The sequence below is a fragment of the Lathyrus oleraceus genome, chromosome 5, assembly GCF_024323335.1.
Source record: "Lathyrus oleraceus cultivar Zhongwan6 chromosome 5, CAAS_Psat_ZW6_1.0, whole genome shotgun sequence".
NCBI lineage: Eukaryota > Viridiplantae > Streptophyta > Magnoliopsida > Fabales > Fabaceae > Lathyrus > Lathyrus oleraceus.
The window spans coordinates 563,638,390-563,666,299 of NC_066583.1; the positions used below are offsets into that span (position 1 = coordinate 563,638,390).

A 27,910-nucleotide genomic window follows, 5' to 3' on the forward strand; every position below is an offset into this window, starting at 1 on the left:
GTTTGAGTCAGTTTTTGTAATTTTCGGGTCGGATCCTATAAGGGCCCGAATTTACCTTTTATTATATTAGGTCTTTCACTACTATAGAAATCCTAATTCTGAATTTTGATGATACAATATTGCTTAGAAGATTTCATGGAGAGCTAATTTCCAAAGAGCTGATCTGTTGTATTCGAATTCCACTTTGAGGTTTTTATTAATTTCAGTTTAATTTCAATTTCTTTTCAATTCTTCCTATAAACTCGTTTGCTTAATTCAATTACTTTCGTTTGCTTAATTCAATTATTTCTTATAGGATAGAGTTGATTAAATTTGATTGTTTGTATGACCCTTAACTATAATCACGTTAGCGTAGCTTTTTTGTTATCGCGTTTGCTTAATTCGCGTCTGCTTAAATTCGTTTGTTTAATTCGGAAATTAGGAACATACATCATATAATACCAATTTGCGCTTGTCAGTGGGTATTGTAATCGAATGGGATTGAATCCACTAGGGAATTGAAATTATAAGAATCGATGATAAGTCGTAAATCGATACAATAGATTAGCTTATTTATCAATTTTGCTCTTACCTTTAATCATCTTCAATTTAAGTTTTGAATCTTACAAACCCATTCTTTCTATTCGCTTGGTTATAACATTCAAGAGTCCTTGTGATACGATATTCGAGTGCCACTTCCGTTTTACTACACTTTTAAACTTGTTTTTGACCCGTGTGCGACAGCGGATCAGCTTACTTATTTGGTTAACTTTTCTAAGAGTCCTTATGATACAACTCGAGGTGTCGCTTCCCTAACTACAATTTTATTTACTTGTTTTTGACTCGAGGTTTCCAAGAATAATTTGAAAATATTTCTTGTTCTCCAAGAAACCATTATCAAAATCTGGATTTGTTTAAAAAATGTATTTTAATATTCTATGTAAATAGTGTAATTTTTTAAATTATAAAAAATGCTTACTCCCATCGATTTTTAACAGACCGGGAGGTATGTGTCACTTGGGATGAAACATATTTTATTGTATTTTTATTTAAAAAGAAACACATTTTACTTCAGTTTTGAGTAATAATCTAGGAAAAATATAAACGTGGTTATAGAATTTATTCACCGTCCTTAAACAAATATTTGTCGTCCATTTAATTAGTATTCACGCTTAAGACACTGCCACCAATGATCCGTGTGAAACCTAAAAGACATTATAAAAATATTTTGAATATTAAAAATTGATAATGAAACATTTGACATGAAAACTTTGAAACTTAAAAAAGCTTGGAAATATTCACTTTGATGGATTGCAAGAATAGAAAATTATTTGGGTTCAAAGTTTGTGTTCTTAAATAATTATTTAAATGAATATTTATTTTATTTATGTAATATTTTTTTTTGTTTTATATCAGAAACAAATGTATGCAATATTCAACATTTGATCTTTCCTAAGATTCAATGAAACGAAGATCCAACATTTGTTCTTCCCGAAGATCCAACATTTATTCTTTACCGACAACGATGACGATACATCAGATTCAAAATTTGTTTATATATATATATTATATATATATATATATATTATATATATATATATATATATATATATATATATATATATATATATATATAATATATATATATATATATATATATATTATATAATATATATATATATACTTTAATATTCTATGTAAACAATGAAATATTATGTGTAAATAATGTAGTTTGTTAACAATTTTTTTTTAATATTCTGTGTAAACAATGTAACGAGTATTTTAAAAAAAATTATCTTTCCCATCGATTTTGGTCATAATCTGAAAAGTATGTGGCACTAGTTTTGAAAATATAAAAAATCTAATGTTGGGGATCGAATCAATGACCATTTCAACTACCCCATCGGTTATTCTAAAATTGAAGGGTATACTAGAGAGTTTTCATGACGCCCTTCGTTACCTCGCACCGACGTAAACTCCCATTCGCATCTGAGGTAAAATGGATATATTTGTAGTAGTGTTGGGTAATTTTGTCACTGGAGCCGACAACGTTTGATTGTTAGTCAACACCCGTTTTGGCATTTGATTGTTGGTTACATGTCAGTTTCAACTCTCTTCTCTGTTAGAGAGAGAGTTGGATTTGGATTTTATCTATATTTGAGTCTTTTCCAGTTGTTGGATTTTTCCAGATTTGTTTTTCTGGCTCCTTGTTAATGAACTCTTTGTTTTTTGAAACTGATTGTACAACTTGGTTGTTGATTTTGTATTGTTTTGACGATGAGTTTCTTCTTCATCCTCAATTTCGGTGCCTCCATCAACTTGGTCAAAGATTAATATGATTCATTACTCCAGTTCGTCAATATCTTGTTACCATGTTGGTGGTCAATTTCATTCACCAATCTTAAAATCTAGGTTCAGTGCTCGCACATCACATTTTCTTGTAACTTGGTTATGTGCTTATACACAAATTCAACCAATTGTGCACGTGATGCATGACTGTCTACCTCTGATATTTTTTTTGCTTTATAATTTTAATGTATTTAAAATTTATTATCTTATAGGTTATTCGTTTTTTATTTCACTAGGTCAGACTCTATATTCCCTCATCATTTTTTCCGCATTATTTTTATTTTATTTTATTTATTTATGGTATTTTAAAAAAAGTGAATTTATAATCTATTAACAAATCAATCAAATTTATAAAAAGTCAATCTAAATTCTAAAAATAAATTTACGATAGATGACAGACCAAACTTAAACTATTAGACATAACTTTTACGAAATATAACTAAGCTCAGTCTATTTTACATTTAACCGCATAAATATTAATCTTTGCTTTTCCTTAAAGTAATTATTACCTTTTAATGATAATCCTAGAAGTAGAAAATATACTTTCTTTAAACCTAAGCATAGACATTTTCTTTTATATAGGTTTATATGATTTTCTCTTAGAGTCTTCATTTGTTTTAGAAAGTAAAACAAAATTGATAATGACGGGCATATACTTTATTCAAAACTAGGACCATATGTGTCCTCTTCGAAAAAATATTATAGATATAATATAAATGTTGATAATTAATATTTTTCTTCTTTATACACATACTTCCAATAGAAGCCCCTATGTGTGGCCATTCGGTATAAAGCATAAAGCATGTGGAAAAGCATCTAAAAAATATAAATATCCTTTTCTTATTAAATCCTTGTGCAAAATAATAAACATTTTAATTGAAAAAAAATGTTAAAAATTTAAAGTGAGAATGTGTGGACCCCCATCTGACTTCCACTTACTTATTCCAATTATATAAACAAATCTAAAGTGAGATTTTCAATCAAATGAAGTATCCCTTCACTTACTCCTTCTACAATATTTCTATATTTCAATGATTCCCTCAAATTAATTTCTTATTTTTTAAAACTAAAGTTAGTGCCAACTCTATTCACAATATATTCAATAAAAAATTAGTAAAGCATCTCCTTTATTTTTCTTCCAACAATACATCTTAAAAAAATATCTAACAACACATTTTCTACGCATTTTCTTTCTCTCGCCACTTAAAATTTTTTATATATATAAAATTACAAATATTTTAGAATGACAAGTTAATATGATATCAGAAATACGTTGCAAGCCAAAAGAATCAAATAAACACAAAAAAGAATCGGTTTATAAAATGAGTTTGTAAAAAAGAGAGTACAAATAGCACTAAAACATAAAATAAAAAATAAAAATATTTAAATAACAAAAATTTTAAATTTAAAACTAATACGATACAACTGATACACAAATGCAATGACTGTAAAGTTTTTGGATCAAATTCTAAGTAGATTTAGATATTGATCCAATAACTTTGTAGTCGCCATAGAAAAATCTATGCATTTCTCTTTTCTCATGTTAAGTCTAACTTTTCTCTATTTTAATCACTTTTCCATTCCTAATCTCAAGCTTGTAAGCATAACACTTCAATTATTTCAAACTCTAGATGGTCCCAAATATTTCCCAAACCCTAAATAATTCTAAATGTAGTTGGCCCATCAGTGACTATCTTTTGAAGAGTCACTTCTTTTTCTTTCTCTTTTAACTAAAAATTTCCCTTTCCCCCCACTCTCTTTTTTCCCATCTCCCTCATTAGAACTAACTAACTTTACATATTTAAGTGGGCATTCTTTGTCTTTTTTCATGTTTCTTCTCTTTTCTTCTATCTTATCATTCCCAACTTGGCTAGGTTTGATAAGGTACATACAATCATGCCCTAGTTGTAGGGTATTGGTTTAATTAATTATCTTGATGTTCCTCCAAATGTTGGTGTCCAAAAATCAACTGTTGTTTCATGAGTCACTGGAAATGTGCTTGAAATCGGTACCAAACACAGACCTCGACTTCTTAGATCTTGCTTTGCGCCATCGGATTTTTTTGATTTACCTGAATTCTGCATTAAAAAAATGTTTAAAAAGCATTATAACACAATTAGGGTTAGAAAATTATATTCTACAATCACATGCAAATTATTTTGATGTATAGTTTTAAATTACAGACCACAATCACACTTACGAGTATAATATTATAGATTTTAAAAGTCTCAAAGATAATATTATTATTGCAATTTTGATCGAATCAGCCATATTTCACATACTTTATCACGACTGCAATTTAAAATCGTTAATGAAAGCTTCAACAACAGCAGTTGTGATAATGTCCTATGTATGGCAAATCTTTTTAATAATAATAATAATAATAATAATAATAATAATATTAATAATAATATTAATAATAATAATAAATTTATGAAGAAATTTTATTCTACCTGATGAGTATCTGATGGAGCTCCACTTTTCATATATGGGGTGCTCAAAAGCTGTTTGGTATAAACAAAAACACAGCAGAAATTAATACCTAAGATTTTAGTTATTGAGTTAAATAAGTTTTTAATCCTATAAAATATTATGTTATAAAGTCTACTGATATTAGGGTTACAATTTAGTTATTTTAAAAATCAAAAATAAATTTGATTGATGATATTTTATAAAAGCTACTTATTTTTCAACATAAATTAAAACTTATTTTTCAGCTATATATAAAAAAAATTAGATTTTACTAATGGGTAATGAAACTTACTGTAACCTGTTCATGGAGAAATTTGATGTATTCAATGGCTTCAGAAAGCACCGAGGCTGTATCAGTCTGACAAAAATAACACACTTTAAAATTTTTATCAATAAAATTAAACCATATAATAATATTTCATATATTAAGAAAATGATCAAGAATTTTCACTTAGAATAATTTTATTAACCAACCTTTCCAAAAGGAGACACCAATTGTTGGAGTGCAGTGATTCTGTCTCCCATCTTTTCTTTTCTGACCTAAGAGGCAAGAAAGTTTTGAAATACATTTTGATAAATTTGATATATCAAAGTGTTTATGAACTGAAAGAAAAAAAAGAAACAAAAAGAAAAAAGAAAAAGATACATAAAAAAAAGGTTAAAGAGCTTTCCCTTATTGTTAAAAGGTTAGTTGCACTTATTGTACCTTAAAAGCTGGCAAAGTTGATGGAGTTTCGTTACGAGTCCTTTTGAGTGCTGGCTCACTCCCACTTTTCTTCACCACAGTATTCACTTCACTTATATTCTGCAAAATTATTCTCACTTTTTTAATTCATTTAAATAAGAATACAGAACTAAATCAAATCGACTCACTAGTCGCATATATAGATTAAACTGTGTAAACAAATATCGTGTTTATTGTTTGCGGTTTGCATTCTTATCAACTTGGTTGGTGACTTGAGTAAGCTTCAAAAGAGTACCAATCAAGTTCATGATTTTAAATTGCAGTCTGTAGCTGTAATATTTCAGATGCAGTAGTCTCGACAACCGCATCAGTTAGCTTAAGGAACCACATTATACAATTTCGAGGTGTTTGTACCGTTTTTTTTACCAAAAATTAAAATTTTATGATTTCAAATCCTAATTTTTCTCTAATATAATGAAAAATCTTAATTATCTCTCAATTCACGTGTTGCAATAGCCGTAATACGCATCACAACGACAGCAGTCGCAAACTTGCAACTGTGAATCTGCGAGTGAATCCGCAATTTAAAATCATGACCAGAAAGTTCGAATTAAAACAAAAACTCTAAAAACTAACGTAATCTACTAATATTAATGAAATGTATTAGTGGAATACCTTTGAATGTGAATCAAAATTTGGTGTGGAGAATTGAGGTTGCAAAGAGGGGAAGAAACTTGACCTAACATCCTTAATAGAATTCGGAGGCTCAGAAGCATTCCAAAAAGGGGTGTTATTAGTAAAATGCAACTGGTTACTTGTGGATGATTGTTTTGGAGGTGAAGCTCTCATCAAAAACTGAGGAACTTTATTATTAGACCAATTATTAGAAGGCATGTTCATATTCAACTCATTATTAGAGTTTAATAATCCATAGTTATTTGTTGGATATGGAAAACTAGTCATGGATGAGCCTTGTAAAATTGATGGAGTTCCATATAAAGCTGAAGAATCCATTTGAATAACATTGCTGTCTCCAGAACTATATTGAGGACTAAACTGGTTTTGATCCAAAGAAAAATTTCTATTCACTTGTTGACACATTCCCATCACATTTTCTTGCTCAAAATTGTTTCTTGTTGAACTCAAATTCTCTTCCAATATTGACCTGAAACTGTTTTCTGTTCCCTTTTCATCACCTCTTCTATATCACCATCAAACAAACACAAAAAACGTCAAAATTTAGAGTTCGTGAAGATTAATTTTTACTAATTCATCTAAAATTTTGAACTAATCAGGCGCATTTTACAACAATATATAAATTTACAGCAAAACTCCAACTGATTGTAACTGCAATTTTAAACCTATTTGAGTATGGTAATGCAATTTTAGAAACGATTAAACTAAAAGATGAAAAATTTCATTCTAAATAGAACATTTGGATTTCGAGGGAGAAATTTTTTCCCTTTAAATCTAGTAGTTCAATTTTGAGATAGAGATTTTTCTCTCTTAAATCTAAACGTTTCATACAGTTGCATCACCATACTACATAGAGAGAAAATGGAAATGAAAGTTAAATTTTTTTTAGTAGTTTTGAAATATTTTTCATAAATAGTTTATAATATTAAAAAACTAAATATTTCACTTACATCAAAGATGGTTGGTTCCAATCCATGGAATGAGAAGAAAGTCCCAAACCCATCATATGCAAGTTAGGGTCAGTAGAATTTGAAGAATCTTGATTTTGTTCGAGTTTCCGAGTATCATGAAAAACCACAGAAGAATTATCCATGGAAGATCTTGGTTTCATCTCAACCATATCTGAATTTTGCCAACCAAAATCGACAATATTATTGTTGTTGGTGATGGCAGAAGAAGAAGATTGTTGTGATGTTCCACCACTTGTATGATCAAATCTCATGTTTCTTGATGCTGATTCCCACCAGTTTCCACTTGAATGATGAAATTGATCATCATCAGCCATAGTTTGGTTAAGCTTTCACTATCTATATATAAATTATGAGAAAAATATAGTATATAGTTTTTATGATGTGATGAAAATATAAAATATGAATGAGTGAGAGAGTTAAGAGTTTGATAAAAATGATGAATGGAAAACGATTCTTAAGTTGTGATGTATTTATATTGGAAGGTGAAGAGAGAAAGACAATGAGAAAAAAAATGAATGAAGGAATTTTTGTAACCGACTAACAGGAATATGGTTGACACTTTGATAATTCAAAGGGTCATTGATAAGACTTTGGAATTAAAATCAAATTCAGGTTTATTTTTTCTTATAGACTTTTGTTTTGTTGTCACTTTAATTAATAAAGTTGTAGGTCTTCCAGCTGTTTGTTGTCTTAAATGTTTCAATATAATTGATTTTTTTTTTGGTTGAAAATGACACATACATGGAAAGGTTAAATAATAATAATAATAATAATAGTAATAATAATAATAATAATAATAATAATAATAATAATAGATAAGGAGCTTTATAAAATATTTCTACTTATTGTAAAACTTAATCTTGCTTTTTTTTTTTCCATTCATCTCAATCCTTGAAGTTGAGGAATAGAACATAAGAGCATTTTTAAGAATATTGTATTAAATATCTAGAAATGGAATAAATATTTTAGTACAAACTTTTTATTTTTATATTATAATATATGCTTGTATGTTAATAAAAAGCAAAATAATTTAGTATAAAAGTTTATGTTCGATGTGTAACCGTGTAAATTTTAATGCAGGGTCTAAATGTATTGGACTAAGATTTTAAGAGATGTTTCTTTACATAAAAATATCTTATGAATTTAAAAAGACTTCGGAAGGTTATAAAATGTGTTAGTACAACTTTAGTTTCTGGATTTTCTGGATTAGAAAATGGGAGGTCTACATGGGAATTTTATTTTTGAAGTGTGATTTGGAATGAGGAGATACATAATTTCCTTTTGTATTTTTTGAAATTTATTTTTTTAATTTTATGGTGTGACTCACGTCTTTGTAAATTCAAAATTATGTTTAGATCTTTAAAAAATGAATCTTTGAACACACTTTTAATCACTTTATCCTTCGTAAATCAAGCAACCATCCCATTTTACAAAATATTTTGTCGGGGTGGCATCTGCGAAACTTTTATGAGGTGTATTTGGAGATGCATCTTCGAAAGTGAATTTTAAGCTATTTAAACATCCTTATTTCAGATATGCATCTCAGAAACCTTACCTGCATGCATCTTGGGCAGAAACATTGTCCTACGTTTGTATTTTTAAAAAAAATCAAATGTCATTTTAATCCGACTAACAGTACCATAATTTGATTCAAACATTAATAAACACGAACATCATAGAACAAGGTAATGCATTAATTAAAAAAACATCTTATAATATTACAAACATTATTCCTCAAAGTATGAAAAATAAAACCAAAACATCCTAAAATACCAATAACAAAAAAACAGAACCTACTGCATATGACTAGTCCTAACCCCTTGGCACCTCCTCTGCCACCAGTAACCCAAGGCATTATGTGACTCATTAAGAATGGCTTGTGCGAGATCAACCGCATCATCGCCACCTCTCTCAAACAACCTAGACTTTATGCTCACATACGTAATCCACATGATATTTTGACATATTTGCAATACACCAATGGCATGGTCCTCCATGGCCTTTTCATTCTCCAGGATCTCCTCATGAGCAGGCCTAGGTGGACCTCTAGGAGCGTTTGGTGTCATGACAAGGTGTGACACACTATAGAACCAAGTCATGTAATCTTCCATACAAGACCATTGAATTGTGGCTGACATACTCTGATACTCCTCTGGTACCATATGACTCTTATAATTCCCCTGTATGTCATCAAGATGTCTAAGGATGATGTTGTTAGGAGAAGACTCGAATGGGGGGTCTCAGAATGATATGCACATATCTAAATTGAAGCATGCATCGCTCTGGAAGATACATGCACATCATATTCCTCCCACATGCCAGTCATCTGGAGTAAAATGATATGGTGTCAAAGGAAACAATGTCCCAGTGAAAGGTGTATGATGTCCAGTCGATGTCATCATATTAAGTCCGATCAATATACACATGGAACGGCCGCACAAAATCATTCCCTATGTGCGAGCAATACATGCAAACACATGGCCAATCCTTAGTATACTCTACCATACGATCAAACCCATGTATGCGGTGAAAGTAGGATATGATCCATCTTTGAAAATGAATAAGAAAATAATATTAGTAACAAATGTAAAAAAAATTCTTTTAAAATTAATAGTGGATATGGAAATTATCGTCAGCAGGGTGCAGGAGCCTGTCAGTTTCCTTTTTATCTAAAGGGAACCTTCACTCGATTTGGAGTACAAGTATACCAAACAAGGCCCCACCATAGTTCCACTCGTTAATGGCCGACAAGGAGATGAAGTACTTAAGGTATTCCATATCGACGTAGGTTTCACTTTTGTCCACAAGTATGAATGTATCAACCAAGATTAGGAGGAAACACCTCAAAGCATACTCCCGATGGTAGGTAACCTGTAAATCATCACCGTTAGCATTATCGACCAACTCTGAGTTTTTTTCATAAAGCTTTTCCAAATATGAAAATTTGGCATGAGCACATATGATGCTCTGACACTGCACCAGGGCATCCATTATGCCAGCTCCAAAATAAATTACCATCATCTCTTAGGCTTCATCAGGTTTCATCCTAGAATGATCAAGTAACTTCCCCCTGATGGGAAGGTGTAGAAGGCATGCGACGTCATCTAGAGTAATCTGAAGATTCATCTGCGGATAAACCCTAATACACATACGGAGATGCATCTCCGAATTTAATTTTTTCAAAGTGAGGATGCTCACACATCCACCTTAGTTTGTTGGAAAATGGTGCGTCTGAAGATACATATCCGAGAATAAAGGGTATTTTTTACTTTTCGCCAAAGGGTTTGGGAGAACCTTTATAGATGGGAAAAGAAATTCCCTTTTTTTATCTTAGCTATAAAAGGTTGGAATTCACTATTTTGTCTTTCTGGGTTGATTGTTTTAAAGGTTTTTCAGTGGGAGACAAGTGTTTCACCTTCAATTGTTAATGATACTTTATTTATTAGTAAATAAAAATGGAGGGAGATTTGATCAAATATTATATCTATTAAGGCTATAATTCATAGTATTTTGAGATTATTTTTAGTCTTAAAATGAATTTCTATAAAAAAAATTATTTGTGGGTGTTAATGTCAATACTTCTTAGGCTGAGTGGGGTAACTCAACTAATTTGAACGAGGAGTTGGAGGTCCAAGGTTCAAGTTCTGAAAATAATGTAAATATAATAGTAACAATTAACTACTGACAATTTTGTTAGAAAAGTGATTCCAAATACAAGAGGGGTGAGGTGAATTGTATGTGTTTGAAAAATGATGTATGAATAAAATCTTCGATAAAATAAGAGTTTAAAACATATTTATAAAAAAATGAAATATAAGTCGTGGAATAAAGAAAATTAGTTAGAAAGAAATGCATCAGAACAAATAACAAATAACAAAAAAGTAAAAAGAGAAGAGAAGAGAAAGATGCACCAGATATTTATAGAAGTTAAGCCTAATTAGTTCATCCTAGAGAAAGATGCACTATGATATGAGATTTTGACAAGTCTTCTCCATAAACCTTATAAAAGGATTATAGTTTTCCTATGGCTTTCCTCCCAAACAAACACGAGAGTTTCAACTACGAAGACCTCCCAACCAAGAGAGTTTTCCACCACGATAATTTTGAACCAACTAAGAGCTTTTAACATCAAACTAAGTTCATAAATCAAACAAGAGTTTTAATAATAAAGACCTCCCAACCAAAGAGAGATATTACCGGGTTCACCTCAACAACCAAATAAGAGCTTCTCAACTGATTTACCTCACACCCAACACAAATTTCTCAAAAGAGAGATATTACAATAATACTTTTACACAAGACCCAAACACCTCGTAGATAAAAGAATTCACTCCCAAAAGCACTAAGGCAAAGATGAGGAAATAAAAGAAGAGAAAAGAGAGTCAGAGAAAGGTATTAGAATACATATTTCTAATGTGAACTGAAATGGGGAGAATCCCTATATTAATAGGATAAAAAGTGACTCGAAAAGGAAATAATTCATTGGCCTTTTAAAGTTCATAATTGATTATTCCGTGAGGATAATCGATTATGTAATACAAAAAATAAAGGTTTTCAACAACCATCATCTTTAATCTATTAAGAAACATAATAATTATTTATTAGGGTTACAAGGTTGGTAATTGATTAACCCTAGTGAGTTAATAAGATTAGTTCATGTAAAAAAAATCCTGTATGATTATAATGAGTCTCTAATCTATTAGCTAGGAACACAATTTTTTTTGGTTGATTTAATAAAATAAGAGAGGATTTCCGATCATTTCGAAGTGTGTGTGTGTGTGTGTGTGTCTGATTTGCATTAGTAAATTCGAGAACTAATTTTATATATTTAGAGAAATAGGTCGCTCGACAAAGACACGACGAGCTTTCACACTTCATCTCTTTCAGAACTCTGAAGCTTCAAGATTCTTATATTACCTTTGACTTTAGTACTTCACTGAGAACTTGAATCTTCTCCCTGGTGAGGCTTAAGATAACTTTTTATGCTAGGAACCATCATCAGACACAAAACTTGATAAGAGATTTTTGTTGACTCCGTTGAACGCTGCTTGACATTAGGTGTTGTCTTCCTAATATAAGGTTTGATATCTTGACCTTCAAGCATCACAACTTGATCAACACATCAGATGATGACTTTACCGCATACTATTATCATCATCAAAACCAAATGGACTTGATCAACATTTATGATGAAGACTTTACTTTAAAGTGTTGTCATCATCAAAATCAAATAGATTGTTGTAAACGTCATATTTGCAAGCACATAGATTCATATTCTCTCCCTTTTTGATAATGACAACGCATCTTTCAGAGAGATGGACAAACAAGAAAATTAAAGTGATAGATTGTAGTGGCTAAATTCCCACTGACAAAAATAAAGAGTTACCTTACTCTCCCTAGAAGTATACTTCTCCATTTTTTGGCATTATAAAAAAGGTGGAAAAAACTATAAATATATATTGGCATTATAAAAAAGGTGGAAAAAACTATAAATAAATATGACAAATATTTAAGCACATAGATAAGATAAGTATGCATAACCATTTAGAAAATAGAACTCAAGTACAAAAGGCTGGAAAAAGGCTAAAAAAAACTAGGAAATGAGAAGAAAACTACTCTGAGTCTTCATCATCCTCATTAGTGAAAACTTTCACAATAAAATACTACATAAAGAGTATTTGGTTAGGATGATTTCAATTTGATTTGTTCTTTTTCATGAATCTGTGAAATCTTTATTGAGAATCTACATAAAGTAAATGCATTAACAATAAAAATAAATAAAATAGAGAAATTAACAACTTAAAACACAGTGTGGTGCATTTTCATCACAATCTCAAAGTTGAACCTTTCCATCCTAAAGGATAATGCTTGTAAAATGAGATTTTGAAGAAAAACGATAATTTACCTGCTTTAATGTTAATTTCTAAGTTGATGCTACTTACCCATAATTTTTTGTTGTCTTGTTCGAGCTCCACTTCTATTCTCATACCTCATAATGGACAACTCAAAAAAAAATTATTCTTGCATCTTATCTAGTTAACTTTTTCTTTCTTCTGACCAATTCACTTAAATGAAAAATATTTACTCGATCAACAAGTATATATCATTTTACCATAGGTTTGAATAACTTATAGGGTTAAATATGTTTCTGGTCCCTTTAAATATGGTCATTTTCACTTTTAGCCCCTTTAAAGATTTCCTTCAAAGAATTGTCCTCATAATATTTTTCATCCACATTTTTGGTCCCTCCTGCTAAAGGTCGTTAACAGAAGCTAATGTGACATGTCACATGAAGATTTTTTTATGAATGATCATACATGTGGCAAACACAGTGTAGCAAAAAATACTGACGTGGATGTCACGTGGTAATTTCTTCCATTTTTTATTTTTTATATTAATTAAAATTATAGCGACTGAAAGATCGTCGCTAATATGAGCATCTTGCATAAATCTAGAATTTGTAGCTAATGTATAGCTAATTCCTAGCTAATCCCTAGCCAATTTAAATACATCATTCTTATGACCCAAACTCTATTTTTTTCATGATTTTTTACATTAAAACTTATAATGTTATAAGAATCTCCCCCACAAAAATTATTATTTTTTACTTGATATGAATTAAATATGATTTTTTTTAATGATGATTTTCTATGAAACGGAAACACCGTAAACATTGACATACCATTGAATTTTGAGCTAATCTTTTTTCATGAACGTTTATCACATTATAAGAATCTCTCCCACAAAAATTGATATTTTTTACATGAGATAAATTAAATATGAATTTTTTAAGCGTCGATTTTTTTATAAAACGCAAACAACACAAACATTGACATATGATTTAATTTAAAGCTAATAGTTTGTAGAGACATATATCGTAATACATGAAATGGATCTGGAATGTTTCATGGAATTTCGAATAAGTCTCGATTTATTTTGATTTTTCGATCGAAACATGTATATATGTATTTTTTTTCTAGAGGCGAAAACCATTATTATGACCTAGACTTCATTTTTTTTAATGATTTTTGGAAAAATGTTTATCACATTATAAGGATCTCTCCCACAAAAAATAATTTTTTTTACATGAGATCAATTTAATATGAATTTTTTAAGCATCGATTTTCTATGAAACGTTAACAACGCAAATGTTGGCATATGATTGAATTTTAAGCTAATATTTTTTATAGACTTATATAATAACACATTAAAAGGATCTTCAAAGTTTCATGATATTCTGAATCAGACACAATTTATTTTAATTTTTAGATCGAAACACATATATATGTGTTTTGATAAAAAAATTGAAATAAATTGAAATTTATTCAGAATGCTATGAAACTTTGTAGATCCATTTTAAGTATTATTAGATAGGTCTATGAAAAATATTATCTCAAAATTGAATCATATGTCAATGTTTCCGTTGTTTTTGATTCATGGTAAATCGACCTTAAAAAATTCATATTTAATTTATCTCAACTAAAACAAAATTCAATTTTTGTGTGAGAGATCCAACGTTCATGCAAAAAATCATGAAAAAAATGAATTTTAGATCATAAGAATGGTGTGTTTAAATTAGCTACAAAATTCTGGATTTATTTATGATGTTCATCTTAGCGACGGACTTTCCGTCTCTATAATTTTAATGAATATAAAAAATAAAAATGGAAACAAGTACCACATGAAATCCACATCAATATTTTTTACCGCGTTGACATTGTCACGTGTATGCACAGTCATCAGAAAAGTTCCACGTGAAATCCTACATCAACTTTTGTTAACGACTGTTAGTAGAATGGACAAAAAGTGTGGATAGAAAATATTATAAAGACCATTATTTGAAGGAAATTTTTAGAGGGACTAAAAGTGAAAATGATCATATTTAGAGAGACCAAAAACATATTTAACCATAATTTTTTTTAAAATCCATTATAAAAATAAGTAAAAGATGAAAAAGGATGACCAATTCGGTCTCCAATAATTGAATTCAATTATTCTTCAGGTAGAAACTGTACATTGAATGATATATATAGTATATATATATATATATATATATATAATATATATATATATATATATATATATATATATATATATATATATATATAGGATTAGCATTAATAAGTAGTAACAGAAAAATGTAAATAGTAGTTACTGATTACAGCAAAATAATTAGTAGTAAAGTACATGTTATTTTAGGCATAATAACAACAACCGATGCACACTTTTAGGCATAAGATGTGCATATATTTTATTAGCTCAATATTCTCCCTCAAGGTAAAGCATTATAGATGTATATCATGCCAAGTTTGGATATAAATGAGTTGAATTTTGGAGGGGTCAAAACCTTTGTGAGAAAATCTGCCAATTGCTCTTGTGATGAAATTGGTAAAAGTCTAAGATACCATCTTGAACCTTTTCCCTTACTAGATAACAATCTAGGTTAAGGTGCTTTGTTCTTTCATGAAACACAGGATTAGAAGTAATATGAAGATATATATATATATATTATATATATATATATATAATATAATATATATATATATATATATATATATATATATATATATATATTATATATATATATATATATAGGAATTAGCATTAATTAGTAGTAACAGAAAAATGTAAAATAATAGTTACTGATTACAGCAAAATAATTAGTAGTAAAGTACATGCATAATTTTAGGCATAATAACAACAACCGATGCACACTTTTAGGCATAAGATGTGCATATATTTTATTAGCTCAATATTCTCCCTCAAGGTAAAGCATTATAGATGTATATCATGCCAAGTTTGGATATAAATGAGTTGAATTTTGGAGGGGTCAAAACCTTTGTGAGAAAATCTGCCAATTGCTCTTGTGATGAAATTGGTAAAAGTCTAAGATACCATCTTGAACCTTTTCCCTTACTAGATAACAATCTAGGTTAAGGTGCTTTGTTCTTTCATGAAACACAGGATTAGAAGTAATATGAAGAGCGCTTTGGCTATCACAATATAGCACAGGCTGTCGTTGTAACACCCCGATAAAAATAGGATAATTATTTAATTTAAGTTAATAGTATATTTATTAATTTAATTAAATAATTGGATTATTATTGGAATATTATTTGGAATTATTATTATTGGAATAATAAGTTAGAATATATAAAGAGTTCCATTTGGTAAAAAGGGTTTTCACGTGAAAATCAGAGAAGCGACAGAAAGTGAGAAAAGGGCAAAGAGGAAGAGCAGGAGAAGAAGGTTGAAGAAGGAAGAGCTTGAAGCTAAAGGATTGCCGGATTAACTCAGGTAAGGGGGGTTTATCGTCGCTTAATGGGTATTATGGGTTAACATGTAATGGGTAGTAATAAGCCGTTAAATTGACCCTAATTGGGATGATGAGTGCTGAAAAATTGTGATGAATAAGTTATGTTAAAGTTGTAATTGAATCTATATTTGGGTGAGTTGTGATTTTCCGAACGTGTAGTTTTTTACGGAATTGAAATCGGAGGTCCGGAAGTCCTCCAACGGCGGAAAATGCGGAGAATTCTGCATTCTGCTTCGTGTTAGCGCAGGAACAGCTTTCTGTCTTGCGTTAACCGGTTAACCCAGGGTGTTAACCGGTTAACACTGTTATGAATTGTGAAATATTGCTGTCTGTCTTGCGTTAACCGGTTAACCCAGGGTGTTAACCGGTTAACACTGTTATGATGTGCCAGGAAGCGTGTTCTGTTTGCGTTAACCGGTTAACCCAGGGCGTTAACCGGTTAACACTGTTTGAAAAGTGAAAGAAATGATATTTAATTATTGTGTACAATTGAGGATTGGCCTATATTGGTGTATGATATAGGAGGGATCATTTTCCCATTGTTTTGAGCTGTATAGGTATTAGTAGAGTGTGCTAATACTGTGATTTATGATTTGGCATGACATGATATGATTTTGTGATAAATATGCTGACGATGTGTGATGGTATGCATAATGCTGTGAATGTATATGTTATGTATGCAATTGTGAATGGACTGTTTATGGCTTAGAGTGTGAGCATATGTCCATCTTGGAATGTTGTGAATGTTTGCATGCTAAGTGATGTGGCGTGCATATTGTGGCCTTTATGGTGGTAGCTAATTCCCATGGTGAGGAATTAGTGAGTGAGTATTGTGGATTGTTGTTGATGTTTGCATGCTAGGTGATTAGCGTGCATATCATAGCCTTGGGGTGGTAGCTAATTCCCATGGTGAGGAATTAGTGAGTGAGTCACTAGGTCTCAAATGAGTGGGACTAGTGAGCTTGGTAGCCGTATCTGGATTTGATCGGTGAGGTTGAACTATATGTTCACGAATAGTCGGTACCGCATGCATGGAGTCTCATTGCATAATGTATGTATGGCGTATAATATGAATGGATGTATTCCAATATTATACGTGTGTTTGTGTTTGTGTTGAATATGATTGTGATTATGAGTTGGTGTTGCCGTTACTGAATGTGTGATCTGATTAGGGTGATGAAATGTGTTAATTTACTTAGCATTACATGATATTTTATAATGCTTATTATATCGATTGAGGAACTCACCCTTACAACTATGTTTCAGGTAACGAGCAGTGATTGAGTAGAAGCTAGTGCTTGGAGTCTAGTGTAGTTCCTTAGTGGGTCATGCTCTGGTAGATGTAACATCGGGACGGGATGTTTTACTTTGTTTTCAATTGTGGATGTTGAACAGTTTTACATGTAATGTGATTACATGGTTTGCATGATTGATTAGATCTTTATCCGCTGCGTATTGTGCAATGTTTTATTTTGATTAATAAATGAGCATGACAAACTATTTTGATGAATGGTGTGAAGTGTCAAGTGTGACACCCTTAAATTGCATATCTACTCTGATTTATATTTTGTTTTAATTAAATATTGGGGTATTTTAGAAGGGTGTTACATTAGTGGTATCAAAGCATAGTCGGTCGAGTCGAGTCGTAATTATTTTGTTTCCCTGTACGTGATAGGTGTTGTGTAACCCTATCAGTACTTATTGTTTTAGCTTGTTGGGTTTTCAGAATAGAGATGGCTGGAAGAGGTAGAGATGATGCTGCGATTGCTGAGGCTCTGGGTATGCTAGCTGGAGTACTTGGAGGAAATCCGAATGTTGTGGGATTGGGAGCTGCTCGTCAACTGAGTGAGTTCCAGAAGAACAATCCTCCAATGTTCAAGGGAGCATACGATCCAGATGGTGCTCAGAAGTGGTTGAAGGGATCGAGAGGATCTTCCGAGTGACTGAGTGTGTCGATAACCAGAAGGTCAGGTTCGGTACGCATATGCTGTCAGAGGAAGCAGATGATTGGTGGGTTGCTACCCGCACTGAGTTGGAAACTGCTGGGAATGCTGAGATCACTTGGGCGGTGTTCAGAGAGAGATTCCTGAGGAAGTATTTTCCAGAGGATGTCAGAGGAAAGAAAGAGATAGAGTTCTTAGAATTGAAGCAGGGCAATCGGTCTGTTACTGAGTATGCTGCTAAGTTCACAGAGCTGTCGAAGTATTACACTCCCTATGATGAGGCCACTGGGGAATTTTCGAAATGTGTGAAGTTTGAGAACGGGTTACGTCCCGAGATTAAGCAGACTATTGGATATCAGCGGATTAGAGTGTTTTCGGACTTGGTTGACTGTTGCAGGATTTTTGAACAGGATACCAAGGCCAGAGCGGAGAGCTATTAGCAGAGGGTTGATAGGAAAGGCAAGAATCAGAATGATCGTGGGAAACCGTATGCAGCTGGCAAAGGTTTCCAGAGACAGAGTGGGATGAGGAGACCTAGTGGGGGAGACTCCAGTGCCCCTGCTAAGTGTTACAGATGTGGTCAGGCTGGACATCGTATTCATGAGTGTATCAGTGCTGAGAAGAAGTGTTTCAAGTGTGGAAAAGGTGGTCACTTGGCTGCAGAGTGCCGGTTGAAGACTGTGACTTGTTTCAACTGTGGAGAAGTGGGTCATATCAGTCCACAATGTCCTAAGCCGAAGAAAGAGAACCAGTCGGGAGGCAAGGTTTTTGCTTTATCGGGTTCGGAGACTTCTGCAGATGATCGTTTAATCCGAGGTACGTGTTATATTAATGGCTTTCCTCTTGTAGCTATTATTGACACAGGTGCGACTCATTCCTTTATATCTTTGGATTGTGCTGTGAAACTTAAATTAGAGATATCTGAGATGCATGGAAGTATGGTGATTGATACTCCTGCGAAGGGTTCAGTGACTACTACTTCAGTTTGTTTAAATTGTCCTTTGAGTATTTTTGGTAGAGACTTTGGGATAGACCTCGTGTGTCTTCCACTAGTGCAGATTGATGTTATCCTGGGTATGAACTGGTTGGTGTTTAACCGAGTTTATATCAACTGTTTTGATAAGACTGTGATTTTTTCCTGAGATTGAGGAAGGAAGGAGTTTGTTTCTATCAGCAAGGCAGGTGAATGAGGCAGTAGCAGATGGGGCAGAGTTGTTTATGCTGTTAGCAACTTTGGAGACTAAAGATAAACTGGTGATTTGCGATCTAGCCGTGGTGTGTGATTTTCCTGATGTGTTTCCTGAAGAAGTGAATGAATTACCACCAGAGCGTGAAGTTGAGTTCTCAATTGAATTGGTACCTGGTACTAGGCCGATATCGATGGCTCCGTACCGTATGTCTGCTATTGAGTTAACTGAATTGAAGAGTCAGCTGGAAGATCTGTTGGATAAGAAATTTATTCGTCCGAGTGTGTCGCCGTGGGGTGCACCAGTGTTGTTGGTTAAGAAGAAAGAAGGTACTATGAGGTTGTGTGTGGACTACAGGCAACTGAATAAAGTGACGATCAAGAATCGGTATCCTTTGCCGAGGATTGATGATTTGATGGATCAGTTGGTTGGTGCGAGTGTGTTCAGCAAAATAGATTTGAGATCAGGGTATCATCAGATACGTGTGAAAACTGAGGATATTCAGAAGACTGCTTTCAGAACAAGGTATGGACATTATGAGTATTCTGTAATGCCTTTTAGTGTGACTAATGCGCCTGGAGTATTTATGGAGTATATGAATAGGATTTTCCATCCGTACCTAGACAAGTTTGTTGTGGTGTTTATTGACGATATTTTGGTGTATTCGAAATCTGAAGAAGAGCATGCTGAACATTTGAGAGTGGTTTTAGGAGTTCTACGAGAAAAGAAGTTATTTGCTAAACTGTCTAAGTGTGAATTTTGGTTAGAAGAGGTTAGTTTTCTTGGTCATGTGATTTCAAGAGGTGGTGTTGCTGTTGATCCTTCTAAGATAGAAGCGGTATCTAAGTGGGAAGCTCCGAAGTCGGTTTCTGAGATAAGGAGTTTTCTTGGACTTGCAGGTTATTATAGGAAATTCATTGAGGGATTTTCTAAGTTGGCGTTACCGTTGACGATGTTGACTAGAAAGGGGCAACTGTTTGTTTGGGACTCAAAATGTGAAGAAGGTTTCCAAGAGTTAAAGAGGAGGTTAACTACTGCTCCTATTCTGATATTACCAAGTCCATCGGAACCATTTGAGGTTTACTGTGATGCTTCATTGTTGGGTTTGGGTGGTGTTTTGATGCAGAATAAGCAGGTTATAGCTTATGCTTTGAGACAACTGAAGGTTCATGAGAGGAACTATCCGACACACGATTTAGAGTTGGCAGCTGTAGTATTTGTTCTGAAGTTATGGAGGCATTACTTGTACGGGTCAAGATTTGAGGTTTTCAGTGACCATAAAAGTTTAAAGTATTTGTTTGATCAGAAAGAGCTGAATATGAGACAGAGGAGATGGTTAGAGTTTCTGAAGGATTATGACTTTGGTTTGAATTACCATCCGGGTAAAGCAAACGTAGTGGCTGATGCATTGAGTCGGAAATCATTGCATATGTCTATGTTAATGGTTAAGGAATTGGATTTAATTGAGCAGTTTAGAGACTTGAGCTTGGTGTGTGAGAGTACTCACAATAGTGTTAAATTGGGAATGTTGAAGTTAACGAGTGGTATTCTGGATGAGATTAGAGAGGGTCAGAAATCCGATTTGCTTTTGGTTGATAAGTTGACTCTAGTGAATCAAGGTCAAGGTGGTGAATTCAGAGTTGATGAGAATGGTGTTTTGAAATTTGGTAATCGGGTGTGTATTTCGGATGTTACCGAACTTAAGAAGAGTATTCTTGAGGAAGGACATCGTAGTGGCCTGAGTATTCATCCTGGGGCTACGAAGATGTATCATGATTTGAAAAAGTTATTTTGGTGGCCGGGAATGAAAAGAGAAATTGCGAGTTTTGTTTATTCTTGTTTGACTTGTCAGAAGTCAAAGATTGAGCATCAGAAGCCGTCTGGGCTAATGCAACCGTTGGCTATTCCAGAGTGGAAGTGGGATAGTATCAGTATGGATTTTATTTCTGGTTTACCGAGGACAATTAAGAATTTTGAAGCTATTTGGGTGATTGTTGACAGGTTGACAAAATCGGCTCATTTCATTCCGATCAGAATGGATTATCCGTTAGAGAGACTAGCTGAGTTGTATATTGAGAAAATTGTAAGCTTGCATGGTATTCCGTCGAGTATTGTTTCGGACAGAGATCCTAGATTTACCTCGAAGTTCTGGGAAGGTTTGCAGAGGGCTTTGGGAACTAAGCTGAGATTGAGTTCTGCATATCATCCGCAGACTGATGGTCAGACTGAGAGGACGATTCAGTCACTGGAGGATCTTTTGAGGGCTTGTGTTTTGGAAAAGGGAGGTGCTTGGGATTGTTATTTACCTTTGATTGAGTTTACCTACAACAATAGTTTTCATTCGAGCATTGGTATGACACCGTTTGAAGCTTTGTATGGTAGGAGATGCCGGACACCTTTATGTTGGTATGAGTCCGGTGAGAGTGTTGTGGTTGGACCGGAGATTGTTCAACAAACTACGGAAAAGATTAAGATGATTCAGGAGAAGATGAGGATTGCTCAAAGTCGTCAGAAGAGTTATCACGACAAGAGGAGGAAGTCACTTGAGTTTCAAGAGGGAGATCATGTGTTTCTTCGTGTTACTCCGATAACTGGGGTTGGTCGAGCTTTGAAGTCGAAGAAGTTGACACCTCGATTTATTGGTCCTTATCAGATTTTGGAGAGGATAGGGGAGGTAGCCTATCGTATCGCTTTACCGCCGTCACTTGCGAATTTGCATGAGGTTTTTCATGTGTCTCAGTTGAGGAGGTACATTCCTGATCCGTCGCATGTGGTCCAAGTAGATGATGTACAGGTGAGAGATAACCTGACTGTTGAAACATCACCTATGAGGAATCGAGGATCGAGAGTTGAAGCAGTTGCGGGGTAAAGAGATTTCTTTGGTAAAGGTAGCTTGGGGAGGACCAGCAGGTGGCAATGTGACTTGGGAACTTGAGAGTCAGATGAAGGAGTCTTATCCTGAGTTATTCACTTGAGGTATATTTTCGAGGACGAAAACTCTTTTAGTGGGGGAGAGTTGTAACACCCCGATAAAAATAGGATAATTATTTAATTTAAGTTAATAGTATATTTATTAATTTAATTAAATAATTGGATTATTATTGGAATATTATTTGGAATTATTATTATTGGAATAATAAGTTGGAATATATAAAGAGTTCCATTTGGTAAAAAGGGTTTTCACGTGAAAATCAGAGAAGCGACAGAAAGTGAGAAAAGGGCAAAGAGGAAGAGCAGGAGAAGAAGGTTGAAGAAGGAAGAGCTTGAAGCTAAAGGATTGCCGGATTAACTCAGGTAAGGGGGGTTTATCGTCGCTTAATGGGTATTATGGGTTAACATGTAATGGGTAGTAATAAGCCGTTAAATTGACCCTAATTGGGATGATGAGTGCTGAAAAATTGTGATGAATAAGTTATGTTAAAGTTGTAATTGAATCTATATTTGGGTGAGTTGTGATTTTCCGAACGTGTAGTTTTTTACGGAATTGGAATCGGAGGTCCGGAAGTCCTCCAACGGCGGAAAATGCGGAGAATTCTGCATTCTGCTTCGTGTTAGCGTAGGAACAGCTTTCTGTCTTGCGTTAACCGGTTAACCCAGGGTGTTAACCGGTTAACACTGTTATGAATTGTGAAATATTGTTGTCTGTCTTGCGTTAACCGGTTAACCCAGGGTGTTAACCGGTTAACACTGTTATGATGTGCCAGGAAGCGTGTTCTGTTTGCGTTAACCGATTAACCCAGGGCGTTAACTGGTTAACACTGTTTGAAAAGTGAAAGAAATGATATTTAATTGTTGTGTACAATTGAGGATTGGCCTATATTGGTGTATGATATAGGAGGGATCATTTTCCCATTGTTTTGAGCTGTATAGGTATTAGTAGACTGTGCTAATACTGTGATTTATGATTTGGCATGACATGATATGATTTTGTGATAAATATGCTGACGATGTGTGATGGTATGCATAATGCTGTGAATGTATATGTTATGTATGCAACTGTGAATGGACTGTTTATGGCTTAGAGTGTGAGCATATGTCCATCTTGGAATGTTGTGAATGTTTGCATGCTAAGTGATGTGGCGTGCATATTGTGGCCTTTATGGTGGTAGCTAATTCCCATGGTGAGGAATTAGTGAGTGAGTATTGTGGATTGTTGTTGATGTTTGCATGCTAGGTGATTAGCGTGCATATCATAGCCCTTGGGGTGGTAGCTAATTCCCATGGTGAGGAATTAGTGAGTGAGTCACTAGGTCTCAAATGAGTGGGACTAGTGAGCTTGGTAGCCGTATCTGGATTTGATCGGTGAGGTTGAACTATATGTTCACGAATAGTCGGTACCGCATGCATGGAGTCTCATTGCATAATGTATGTATGGCGTATAATATGAATGGATGTATTCCAATATTATACGTGTGTTTTGTGTTTGTGTTGAATATGATTGTGATTATGAGTTGGTGTTGCCGTTACTGAATGTGTGATCTGATTAGGGTGATGAAATGTGTTAATTTACTTAGCATTACATGATATTTTATAATGCTTATTATATCGATTGAGGAACTCACCCTTACAACTATGTTTCAGGTAACGAGCAGTGATTGAGTAGAAGCTAGTGCTTGGAGTCTAGTGTAGTTCCTTAGTGGGTCATGCTCTGGTAGATGTAACATCGGGACGGGATGTTTTACTTTGTTTTCAATTGTGGATGTTGAACAGTTTTACATGTAATGTGATTACATGGTTTGCATGATTGATTAGATCTTTATCCGCTGCGTATTGTGCAATGTTTTATTTTGATTAATAAATGAGCATGACAAACTATTTTGATGAATGGTGTGAAGTGTCAAGTGTGACACCCTTAAATTGCATATCTACTCTGATTTATATTTTGTTTTAATTAAATATTGGGGTATTTTAGAAGGGTGTTACAGTCGTGTGGAGATAACATGTAAATCTTTAAACAAGTGAAGCAACCATTGTAGTTCACATGTTGTTGTAGAAAGAGCTATGTATTCAAGTTCAGAAGAAGACCTAGATACAGTTTGTTGTTTCTTAGCACCCCAAGATATCAAGGAAGAACCAATAAAAAAATAATATCCTGAAATTCATTTTCTAGAATCAATGCAACCAGCCCAATCAGAGTCTGAATACCCCAAAATCTGCACCTCAAAATTTCTAGGAAATAAAAGGCCTCTTCCAGAATTATGCTTCAAGTACCTCACAACTCTACAAGCAGCATTATAATGTGTCATGGTTGGAGCATGAAGAAATTGACTTAGTTGTTGAGTTGCAAATGTGATATCTGGTCGAGTAGTATTCAAATATAACAATCTACCAATTAATCTCCTATATGCAACAATATCCTCATAAGGCTTACCATCATCTTGATGTAATTTAATGGAAGGATCAAGAGGGCTACCGACTGGTTTGGATCACAATAAACCTGAATCATTCAATAAATCGAAACAATATTTCCTTTGTGAAATAGTGATCCCAATTTTGGAATGAGCCACTTTAAGGCCTAGGAAATATTTAAGAATTCTTAGGTCCTTTATCTTGAAGTTACAATGGAGAATATGTCTGATCCTTTTAAATTCATCGAGAGAAGTTTTTGCTAAGATCACATCATCAACGTAAACCAACAAGGCAGTAAATTCATGACCATTTTTCAACGTGAAAAGTGAGTAATCAGGTGTAGATTGTTGATATCCTTCCTTCACTAACAAAGGTGTAAATTTTTCATACCATTTCCTGCTTGCTTGTTTGAGACCATAGAGACTTTTAAGAAATTTACACACTTGATTAGGTTTGGTACATGAAACACCGTCTAGAATAGTCATATGAACTTCTTCTTGTAATTCTCCATGCAAAAACGCATTATTTACATCTAATTGATGCAAATGCCAATAATTAATTGAAGCAATAACAAGTAATATTCTAACTGTAGTGTGTTTTGCAACCGATGAAAAGGTTTCAAAAAACTCAATACCTTCAATCTGATTATACCATTTCGTAACCAACAGTGCTTTATACCTTTCAATAGAGCCATCTACTTTATGTTTAACTTTGTATACCCATTTACTACCAATAGGCTTCACATGAGGTGACAAATCTACTAGAATCCAAGTGCCATTTTTATCTAATGCATCTAATTCAGATTTCATAGCTATTTGCCAACAATCATACTGACTTGCTTCTTTAAAAGATTTTGGCTCTGTGCAGTGTGTGATAGAAGAAGAAAAACCTTGATGTGAAGGTGATAAATGTGAAAAAGAATGATGAGAAGTGATAGGGTAAGGAGTACCTGAAGACTTTAATTTTGTTGAACCGTTGGAAGCATAACACCCATAATCTGCAAGATAAGATGGTGGATGCCTTTGCCTAGTAGGTTGATGTTCTGGGGTAGCCGATAGTGGAGTGAAATCTGGTGGTATTGTGTTATGTGATATTGTGTCATTAGGGGGGTGGATAATTGGAACATCATCATCAAGTGTTCTGCCATGAGAATGATATTTCCAATTTGAAGGTTTTGAAATTGGATTATATGGAAAAATGTGTTCATGGTGTGTGGTATTTCTAGAAACAAAGATTTCCTTATTGTTTAGATCAAGAAGTATATATCCTTTCATGCCACTTTTAAAGCCTAGAAACACACATTTTCTACCTTTTTGATCCAATTTTGTTTTATATGAATGTAAAGTAGATGCATAAACTAAAGATCCAAACACTTTTAAAATTTTCAAATCAGGTAGCTTATCATGCATCAAAAAATATGGTGATTTATTTTCAAGAAGAGGACTAGAGACACAGTTTATGATAAAAACAACATGTGACACAACATAACACCAAAATTTTTTAGGTAAATTTGAATGAAACAATAGATACCTAACTACATTCAATATATGTTGATGTTTTCTTTCTACTCTTCCATTTTGTTGTGGAGATTCTACACAACTTTTTTGATGAATAATTCCTTTGGAAGAATAGAAAGAAGGCATCAAAAATTCTGGGCCATTATCAATTCTTATGGTTTTAACAAGGGTGTTATGTTGTGTTTCAATTAGTTGGACAAAATTCATGACATGTTGACTAAGTTCAGCCTTAGATCCCATAAGAGTAACCCAAGTATATCTACTGAAGTCATCAACAACAGTAAGAAAATAAGAAAAACCATGAACATATTTAATAGCAAGAAGACCCCATATATCAAAGTGAATTAGATCAAAAGGTTTCATGGCTTTATTAAAACTCCTTTGATATGGTAATTTTTGTTTGTTTTGCCAAATGGCATACATCACAAACTCCTTCTTGATCTATAACAATAAAGGGAAAATCAGAATGTAGCAAAGCCATTCTAGAGTTGGAGAGGTGGCCTAGTCTAAAATGCCATAATACATTTTCTGGTATGATGACAGCAGAGTTGGAAGGGGCAGCAGATACATTCCGAATCTTATCTGGCAGAACCAAGTGATACAATCCTTCAATGAGTTCAGCAGAACCAATCGTCTTCAATGACCGAGGATCCTGAACGAGGCATTGTGAATTAGTGAAACTAACAAGGCAAGATAACGTATAACAGAGTTTGGCAACTGAAATTAGATTCAAAGAAAAATTAGGAACATAAAGGACATTTGTTAAGAAGAAACTTTGAGAAAAATAAATTTTGCAAAATTTGTTTTGCTACGGCAAAATTACCACTAGGTAATCTAATAGAAATAAGACTAATATCATGAAGAGAATGAAACCAATGGGATGAACCAGAAATATGACCGCTAGCTCTTGAATCGATGATCAAAGAACCAAGAGTTGTGTTATTAACACAAGAAGAAAAAATAGAAATATTACCTTTATCATCGACTGATGGATAATCAGTTGATTGGAATGAGCTCACCTGATTATAAGCATGTGCAGTAGATTGTTTACCAATACTAGAAGCATGGAGTAGAGACATAAGAGTATTATACTGTTCATGTGTAAGGGCTGACGGTGTAGAATTTTCTGCAGCAGCATTATGAGCTGCATAATTTGAACTTTTCTTTTATAAATGAGGTGGAACTCCATGATTGCGATAACAAGTATCAACAATATGATCTGATTTGTCACAAAAAGTACAAACTCTCTCCAGATTTAGAACCAGTCTTATTATTTCTAAAACTTGATCTCCTATTTTCAGCAGCATTAACAAGGACTTTAGAGCCATCATTCACGGAAACATGATGAACAATTTGACGTTCATGCTGAATAACCATTGAGAAAATTTTATTCAAGCTAGGTAAAGGATCTAATAGCAGAATTTGTGACTTAACAATGTTGAATTC

At 33.2% G+C, this 27,910-nt stretch overlaps 1 protein-coding gene across 3 annotated transcripts; it reads right to left on the reverse strand.

Annotated features, from left to right (window-relative positions):
- Nucleotides 1-3,622: 3,622 nt before the first annotated feature.
- Nucleotides 3,623-7,696, reverse strand: LOC127086440 (transcription factor bHLH123). Of its 3 annotated transcripts, none has more exons than XM_051027204.1 (7): nucleotides 7,132-7,696; nucleotides 6,161-6,683; nucleotides 5,507-5,605; nucleotides 5,275-5,340; nucleotides 5,093-5,158; nucleotides 4,782-4,832; nucleotides 3,623-4,406 (listed from the first exon to the last, which is right to left on the reverse strand). In XM_051027204.1, exons 1-7 carry the CDS (start codon nucleotides 7,464-7,466, stop codon nucleotides 4,257-4,259), a joined length of 1,290 nt encoding a protein of 429 aa, XP_050883161.1. In that variant the 5' UTR covers nucleotides 7,467-7,696; the 3' UTR covers nucleotides 3,623-4,256. The 3 variants fall into 3 exon arrangements, with proteins under 3 accessions (XP_050883161.1, XP_050883162.1, XP_050883160.1); XM_051027205.1 differs by having other exon boundaries at nucleotides 5,099-5,158; nucleotides 6,161-6,686; nucleotides 7,132-7,693; XM_051027203.1 differs by having other exon boundaries at nucleotides 6,161-6,686; nucleotides 7,132-7,689.
- Between the last annotated feature and the right edge of the window lie 20,214 nt (nucleotides 7,697-27,910).

Bases quoted from the DNA above. Each gene is read 5' to 3' on its own strand.
- LOC127086440 (XM_051027203.1), bottom strand. From the start codon at position 7,466: ATGGCTGATGATGATCAATTTCATCATTCAAGTGGAAACTGGTGGGAA. The intron at 5,341-5,506 runs GTACAATAAGTG...CTTGCCTCTTAG, and splicing joins CAACTTTGCCAGCTTTTAAG to GTCAGAAAAGAAAAGATGGG. The intron at 4,833-5,092 runs GTAAGTTTCATT...TATACCAAACAG, and splicing joins TTCTCCATGAACAGGTTACA to CTTTTGAGCACCCCATATAT.